Below are 9,356 nucleotides of genomic sequence, written 5' to 3' on the forward strand. Positions count from 1 at the left end.
CCATCCAAGTTTCTAAAGGGTATACAGGAAGAGTAGTCCCTTCTCCCAGTCTCCCAGCCCCGCCCTGCCCAAGACAACCATTGTTGACAGTTTACTGTGTATACTTCTAGGGATATGCGATACATATCCAAACAAATACAAATACACACTCTCTTTTGATCCCTTAAATGGCAGCATATATTACACACAATGTTGTGAACCTTGGTTTTTGTCGTTAATGATATATCTTGAAGACCATTCTCTATCAGTACATGAAGCTTCATTTTTATTGCTGTATAATATTCTATGACAAACCACAAATCATTTTAGCAGATGCCTAGTGATGAACAGTTTTCCAGTCTTTTGCATTACCAAAATTGCTACAAATAACTTTATACATGCATTATTTTGTATCCATTTCAACATATCTAAAGAATAAATTCTCTCATGCAGAAATGCCGACTCATATGGCATATATGTTTAAGTTTGATAGCTTTTGTTGAAATGTCCTTCATTAAAGTGTACTAGTTCATGTTCTACCAGCAATGTATAAGAAAAACTGTGTCGCTACTCCCTTCTGATCAAGTGATTAAAACATGGTAAGATTTTTGCTAATCTAGGCAAAAATTAGTTTTCTAATGTAGTTTTAATTTGCATTTTTATCATGATGGCGAACACACTTCCGTGTTTTGTGAGTAATTTGTATTTCCTTTTCTATGAGTTGTCTTTCATGTCCTTTGTTTATTTTCCTTTTGGGCTGCTGATCTTTTTACTGATTTATAGGAATTCATCGAATACTAGGTACACACCTATCTTAAAACATGTTATTCCTTTGCAGATTTCAAGTTTCACAGTTAGAGAACCAACGTCTTTTCTGTGGAAGAAAAATTGTTTTCTAACTGCAACCGGAGCCTCTTACATTTCCCATAGTATAAGTTACCATAATGGGCCATCACCCACTCACCTGGACTTTGGGGCCTCCTCCAGACACTCTGGAGATGTAGCTCATGATATATTTGGCAGCCACTGTTTTTCCAGCACCACTTTCACCGCTAAAGAAAGACAGACAAAAATGCTCACCTGAGAAGTGAATTGAGACCAGCTCCCTTCCTTGTCCCCGCATCCCACAAAACAAACAAAAACAAAAAGAAAACAGGTAGAAAGGAATTCCTTTTTTTTTCCAAGTACAATACCGGTAGAGAAAGGCAAGCTATGGCAAGATTAGGTCGCCTTTGTGACCCATGTGAGCAGAAGTAACATGGTGTGGATAACCACCACTGTGCACAGAAGTGATCATCAAGAATTTTACATGCCCGATAATGGGGAATATAATTAGGAAAATTATGGAGTATCACAAGGGTGGAATTCTGCATAAATTACAACTGTCATGGAGACTGTAATGTAGAAAACAAGCATATGAAACCATGTTAAGTGAAATAAGTCATTGAAGTTATATACAAAACACAATTACAATTTTTTTTAAAGTACATAAGAAAGAAAGACTGGGACCAGGCGTGGTGGCTCACATCTGTAATCCCAGCACTTTGAAATCTGAGGCAGGCAGATCACCTGAAGTCAGGAGTTCGAGACCAGCCTGGCCAACATGGTGAAACCTCGTCTTACTAAAAATACAAAAATTAGCTGGCATGGTGGTGGGTGCCTATAATCCCATTTACTTGGGAGGCTGAGGCTGGAGAATCACTTGAACCCAGGAGGCAGAGGTTGCAGTGACTGGAGATTGCGTCATTGAGCTCCAGCATGGGTGACAAGAGCTGTCTCAAAAAAAAAAAAAAAAAAAAAAAAAAAAAAAAAAAAAGACTGGAACTACCACAAAATATTAACAAAGGTTTTGGTCAAGGCAGAGACAATGAGAAGCTTGTTTTAATTCATTATTTTTCAAACGTTTTATAATGCATATGCTATTTTTGTAATTTAAAAAATGAAAAGAAAAAGTGGGCATTGTGAGGTTTCAAACCATTTGCCTGAACTGATGCAAGCTTCCTTATTTTAGAAGTTCTAAAATTAAACCTTGAAGCAATATTAATCACATCCTGAGTAACAAAAGCCACCTTCCTCTGGGTAGCCTTCCTGCAGGGGGAGAGTCTTTTGTTAATAATATATAGTGTGCTCTTCAAAGTCCCCATTCTTCCTTCAAAATTCCCCTGAATTCATAATAACCTCAATTCAAAACATGCTTAAGTCAGATTTTTCGCCTTTCTATTGGTACTCTTTGTGTTACCAGAAGAGAATTAATTAATTAAAGAAACGCATGTCATATAAAATGATGGTGAGAGTTAGTATGAAAAATTCAGGCTGCTACAAGTTCATATGACAAAATTTTTGTTTTGCTCTTTCCAACAAAAAAATTTTAGGGTGTGGAGCAAATGTTCATCTATGAATATCCAGCCCAATTAACTGTTATCGATTGCTGAATTACCCAAGAAAAGAGAAAACATTTGCTTAGGGGACAGTCAAGCAAGGTGACCTTCCCATTTCCAAAAGGAAACCAAAATAAATTTGAAATAATTTTGTATTTCAAAACAAAACAAAACAAAACATAACAAACGAACTGAGCTGGCCATATGGCAAAACTCAAAACTTTGCTGAATTTCCTTGAACTAATATATGGTTTTAAAGAAATTATGGGGAGGCAGGAACCATCCTCTGCTCAGGGCTTACGACCTTCAAAAGTCTGAACCCATCTATGTGATTCACTCACCATCCTAGTGCTATGCTCTTGGCTTCCTGGTCACATGAATGAAAAAAGCAAACTGAAATTTCATAAGCTACAGTAGCAAGTAGAAAGCCAGCAAGCCTGGGATGAGGCGTCACACTGCTTCCAGAGGACATGCTTACTCACAAGCATTAAGTAGGTCTGGTAAATTCAACTCCATGGGAAAATTATCTTTTCAAATGGTTGACATACTCAGATGATGTATTTACTAGATCAAAGGTCAATACAAGTACTCTATCATTTGAATTACACATTTTGGCAACAATGAAACCCCATTTTATAAGCTGTAAACAATGTAAATATTCAAGAATATTGGAAAGTCCAAGATTACAATGGTATAACTACCCAATGTAATATTGCACAGTCATTGAAATACTTACAAAGACTATGAAGCAAGATAAAGATAATGCAGCTAAGCTTAAGTGGAAACGTGAATAGAAGACATAGTATTTATAACAAGTTTAAAAATAAATAGACAAGGAAAAAGAAATACTCCTGACTTTATGTCTAAACGTTCTGCGTATACCACAAAAAAAAAAAAAAAGAAAGAAAGAAAAGAAAAGAAAAAGAAATATTCCTGACTTATTAGGAGTCTGTTATAGGAATGATTTCTTGTTTTTTGTTTTTTCTGGGGGGATGCAGTCTCGCTTTGTCACCCAGGCTGAAGTGCACTGGCACAATCTCAGCTCATTGCAACCTCCACATCCCTGGTTCAAGTGATTCTCCTTCCTGAGCTTCCCAAGTATCTGGGATTACAGGTATGAGCCACCATGCCTAGCTATTTTTATTTTTATTAGAGATGGGGTTTCACTATGTTTGCCAGGCTGGTCTAGAGCTCCTGAGCCCAGGTGATCTACCCGCCTCAGCTTCCCAAAGTGCTGGGATTACAGGTGTGAGCCACCGTGCCTGGCTCTTTTTTCTTTTGATGTACTTTCTCATAATGCTTAAATTGTTTTAGATTTTTAGGCTGGGTACGGTGGCTCAACCAGTAATCCCAGCATTTTGGGAAGCCGAGGTGGGTGGATCACTTGACGTCAGGAGTAAGAGACCAGCCTGGCCAACACAGTGAAACCCTGTCTCTACTAAAAATTAAAAAATTAGCTGGGCGTGGTGGTGGGCGCCCGTAATCCCAGCTACTCAGGAGGCTGAGGCAGAAGAATCTCTTGAACCCGGGAGGCAGAAGTTGTAGTGAACCAAGATGGCGTCACTGCATTCCAGGCTGGGCAGCAAAAGCGAAACTCCATCTCAAAAACAAAATTTTAGATATTTTTGAAATTTGTGTATTTCAGATTCTTAAAAACAGCTGTTACAGAGAAAAAGGGAGGGATCACACCTCACAATGATAATCACCATTGATCAATTTCATTCACTATTATTCAACTTCCTGTACATCACCGTGAGTATGTATATTTTCCTTAAGTTTACACTGTCACATTTAAACTTTGTTAGAACAAGCTGGGAAAGAGAGTGAGAGAGAGAGAGAGAGAGAGAGAGAGAGAGAGAGAGAGAGCAAGCAAACCCTATTAGAATTATAAAATAACATCTATGAAGGAGAATTGATTAAATTGAAAAAAGAATTATAAAAGTATAGTAATGCTAGTAACCCCCCCTCCACTGTGTCTTCGATGAATACTGTATTCAGACATGAAATATTGTCTTTTTTGTTGGAAACAAAAGAAAGTAATAATAATGGAAAGTAACCCTTTTCATATATTAAAATAAGTATACCAGTTCCAAAAATAGGGTATCTGCATTCTCCATAATTGGGATCTTTTCCAGGAGACTTAAAATATTCAGTTCTCACTAAACATTGATTGGAATTTTCATTACTTGGTTTCAATTTACAGACGCTTAAGAAGAATTTTTATTGATCAGAGGCAGTGATTTGCTCAAAATATGGTACAATAATGGAATGTTACATAATGACTTGAAGCTTACAGTATACACAACGATGATTACACTTGTCTGTTTGGGATGAGAAAATATTGTTTATTCTCCAGGACTAAAACCTAAGCTAAAAGAAAGCGAAGGTATCAGACAGATCATACAGCACATCCCAAATTATTACTTTGCATCTCACAACAGTTATTATAGAGCAATTTGCTTCATTTATGCTTCCAGGCAGCCCTTCCTAATTATCTGTCTTCACTTGACTTCTAAAGTGGACACACACACACACACACACACACACACAAATACTCTAGAAATTAGGAAAACATCCCAGTGGTTCCCAAATCTGCCAGTCTATCAGAATCGTCAGAATACTTTCTAATTGCCTATGTCTGGCCCCTCTTCCGACCTGCTGGATCCCAGTCTCTGAAGACACAGTCTAGGAATAGGAATTTCTAGCAAACTCCCTAGTTAGTTCTTGTATAGCCAGCTGGAAACAAGACAGGCAATTTTCAATCAAAGTCATAACGGACTTTACAGGAAATAGTAACTCAAACAGGAAGTACTGTAGTGTGTGTGTATGTATGTGTGTGTGTGTTTGTGTGTGTGCGTGTGTGTTATAGAAATGAAAACATATGGTAAAATATCAAAGCAAGGGAAAGAATGTTTTGGGGTAAAAAAAAAAAAAAAAAAAAGCCATTTACAATGACATAATCCAAGGACCATAATTATTTTTCTGAGACGGGTTATTCCTCACTTAAAAATCAATAGTATTTTCTGGTCGCTTCAACTGACTCAGCAAGTGTAAAAATACTTCAGTTCTTTATTTTTATTTTTTGAGATATTCCATAAAATAAGTAGGATCAGCTGTTACTACTATCGGAAGACTCACCAACACACTCCCATCTCCCCATTCCTGGTCTCAAATTCTCTCTCCTGGTTCTGTACGGCAGGAACCGGTGTTCCCTTGTAACTGGCTTGATCAATGTAATTGAAATGCTGCTTTCCAACTTTTTGTTTGTGCTTTAAAAAGCATAAACACTTAAAACAAAAATGATGCCTACTTTTGTTCACCCAACATGCATTATCCCTCTCTGTCCCAATGTGTTAGGCCAAAGGCCAGAATGAGATGTGGCTTCTGTCAGAGAAGAGCTCACTCACTGCCTCACAAGGAAGTCGAGAATACAAAGGCTATTAATAACACAGTGGAGATGTGGGTATAGTTTTAGGGATCTGTGGGTGGCAGCTATCCCTGACGAAAAGATTCCTAAAGGAAGTCACAATTAGTTACGTCTCAACAAGGACAATCAAGTTAGCCAGGAGGGCTGTGTATATGTACATGTACTTGTGTGTATACATCTTTGAGATTGGGATGAACCCTGAGCCATAACGAAGAGGTAAAAATTCTGCAGGGTACCTAAAGTACAGTTTAAAAAAAAAAAAAAAAAAGAAGGAAAGAAAGAAAGTGCTAGGCTAAAATAAAAATTCTGTGGGGTACATGTGAAGGGAATCACAGGTAGTTAAACAGGACTTGAGGGGATGGGTACAGTGGCTCACACCTGTCATCTCAACAATATGGGAGGCCAAGGGAGTCGGAGACCAGCCTTGGCAAATAACAAGATCTCATTTTTTAAAAAGAACAAAAACAAACAACCAAAAAACCCAAGAATAAGAATAATAATAAAAAGACAAATAAAAACAAAAACAATTGGCCAGGTATGGTAGCTCATGCCTATAAACCCAGCACTTTGGGAGGCCAAGGCATGTGGATGACCTGAGGTCAGGAGTTCAAGACCAGCCTGGCTGATACGGTGAAACCTTATCTCTACTAAAAATACAAAAAAATTAGCTGGGCATGGTGGCATGCATTTGTAGTTCCAGCTGCTGAGAAGGATGAGGCAGGAGAATCATTTGAACCTGGGAGGCAGAGGTTGCAGTAAGCTGAGACTTTGCTACTGCACTCCAGCCTGGGTGATAGAGCAAGACTCTATCTCAAAAATAAATACATTAATTAATTAAAAATTAAAAATTAAAAAAAAAAACAATTAAAAATAATTAGCTGGATGTGGTAGTGTACTCCTGTGGTCCCAGTTATTTGGGAGGCTGAGGTGGGTGGATTGTTTTGAGTGCCGGACAGTGAGGCTGCAGTGAGCTATTTATTGTTGAGCTACTGCGCTCCAGCCTGGGTAAGAGAATGAGATTCTGTCTCTTAAAAAAAAAATTAAACAAGTAAAAAGTAACAGGGCTTGAGTGTGAGGTGGGAAGTTGGGAGGGGTAGGGAGTCGAGCTGGAAGGTAGTGTAGAGATCCAAGAGTGACCCTGGGTATCAGGTTCCTGGGTATCAGGTTTGGGGATGCACGAAGGGTTCTGGCCTGTGGCATTTCATGCTACATGTTATATAGACTCTAGACTTCCATTTTCTCAAGGCAGCATACTGATAAATTTGCCTTTACCTATGTAGAACAACTGATATATTATTTACTTGCACTTTTTTCAAAATTGACACAATTTATTAATGTAAATGGGAACCTCCATATGACTTCTATAAATACGAAATCAGAATCACTTGCCCAAAATTAAAATCTTAAAAAGAAATACAATGAAAATAGAACACTTATTGTGAAAATAATGCAAATATCCATCAACATAGAATAGTTAAGTAAACACATTTCTTAGCAATGTCCACTAAGAGGGCCTAGAAGCAATGGCACACAGGTGTCACTAAACACACAAAGCACCCAATGTTGGTCTCTAAATACCGTTTTTCAAGAAAAGGAACCAGGGCTGATTGGGGAAATGACCAATGCCAGGGCTGGGGCAGGGAAAATTCAAGCTGAGCGTGGAATATTTAACTGTGCCAAAAGGTAAGGAAACTTAAAGTGGTGTAACATGTCAAGCATATGAGTGGATATGTGGACATGTCAAGCACATAAGAGCCAGCTGAAAGGGGTTCTCACTGGCTAAATCAAAATAAATAATCATAATAATAGATTATGAACCTTTGAATATATAGGAAGCCATAATTCTATATTGCCATAAGAAAGTAAATGAATCAATAAATAAATAGGAGAGAAGGGAAAGCTCTTCCTCACAGTGGAATACCAACTAATAAATATAGAAGGAATGATGGAAATAGATCATCACCATTTGGCAGCCATCATATGGATGACTGACTGGGGAGGAGTCATTAATGGATGCTCAGGCTGGTAGGTGGAGATTTGATGTGAAGCAGAATGTTGTCATAATCTCAGAATATATCCCGACAAAATACTAACATATCCTAAAAGAAAATAGGGTGAATTTAATGAGAAGAAACCTAGCAGATGCCTATGGAACCAGGTGATCAAGAGCACGGCATTGTTTCTAAGATATTCTGGCCTGGAAAGCATGACCTAAGCCTGGTCATGAGGAAATATCAGGTAGACTCAGCCTGAGGTCATCCTACAAAATGGAATGCCTGAACTCTTTAGAGCTATAAAGGGCAAAAAACACGGAAAACAGAGAAGAAAATGCAAAAGTCAGAGAGGCACACAGAGAGGCAAGAGGATGCATGTGGCTTCATGGGAGCCAATGGAGTCAGGATCAACTGTGTCAATGTGCTGGGGAGATAAACAAGACAGTGGAAATTCCCACTGGGACTTATTTAATTAGACCCTGCTTTTTTGCAAATACGGAGACATATGGTGGAACACGACTCTTATTTCAAAAGGTGTAACCCAAGGAATAAAAATATAGGGATAGTTTTTTAAAAAACACTTTTTGGAATTCCAGAGTTATTAAAGGAGAATATAATTATTCATCTATTGAAATACGGTCCAGACAATGAGAAATAACATCAATTCCAAAGGAGGCTTGGAAGGAACACACAGAAATATTGTAGCTATGATAGCTGTAGGTAGGATGTGTTCATTGTGTGTATTATGCATATCATAGGCTGTTATAAGTGCTTTACATGTATCAATCACTTGACCCACATAAGAGCCCATGAGGTAGGTGCTTTTATTGTCTCCATTATTTGAAGTGAGTAAAGGTAAGCAATTTGCTCAAGGACACTTAGCTAGTGAGTGGCAGAGCTAGAAAAGGAGGTGAGGGAGACTGTGTCAAGGGTCAGAGCTATACTGTCTCAGAGGAAGGTAAACCTTTAAGATCCTCATATGAGTTGACTAGTCAATAAAAATCAACGATGTTTCCCAAAGTAACCCTATAAATAGTACACAGCATTAGAAAACTCTTAGCTACTCCTGAGTCTTTACTGATACACACCCATTTAAGCAAGCCTTCTGCCAATAACATTTATTACCTCACATAGTTGGAACTAACAAATAATTGCCTGCATCACTGTGATCACAAGACAAGATAATTCTGCAAGAATGAGAAACCACATCAAAGAAGGTCCTGGACAGCCTTCTCCAATGACTCAATTCACAGTCTCCCTTCCTGGCAGCCCTACTATATCTGGACCAGAAACAAATTGGAGGTGAAGCACATCTGGGAGGTTTCAGAGCCATGGAGAGAGGGAGTCTCCATCAGACCTTAGAATTACACTAAAAAACTAATTCTCAAATACATGCCATGGCTAACAGCGTAACAGTCAAAAAACAAGCAGCCATCCTGAAACCACCGGGTAAGTAACACAAATTCTTTTTTTTTTTTTGAGTCGGAGTTTCACTCTTGTTACCCAGGCTGGAGTGCAATGGCGCAATCTCGGCTCACCGCAACCTCCGCCTCCTGGGTTCAGGCAATTCTCCTGCCT

General features: G+C 38.4%; 1 protein-coding gene across 1 annotated transcript in view; it reads right to left on the reverse strand.

Annotated features, from left to right (window-relative positions):
• Positions 1–9,356, reverse strand: part of MYO1E (myosin IE) — a 230,912-nt gene that overhangs the window by 92,986 nt on the left and 128,570 nt on the right. The window contains exon 5 of the mRNA XM_037739750.1: positions 944–1,031. Within this exon, the coding sequence (XP_037595678.1) occupies positions 944–1,031 (88 nt within the window). The remainder of the gene's footprint in view (positions 1–943; positions 1,032–9,356) is intronic.

The sequence above is a fragment of the Cebus imitator genome, unplaced genomic scaffold, assembly GCF_001604975.1.
Source record: "Cebus imitator isolate Cc_AM_T3 unplaced genomic scaffold, Cebus_imitator-1.0 Scaffold74, whole genome shotgun sequence".
In the NCBI taxonomy this organism is placed as follows: Eukaryota; Metazoa; Chordata; class Mammalia; order Primates; family Cebidae; genus Cebus; species Cebus imitator.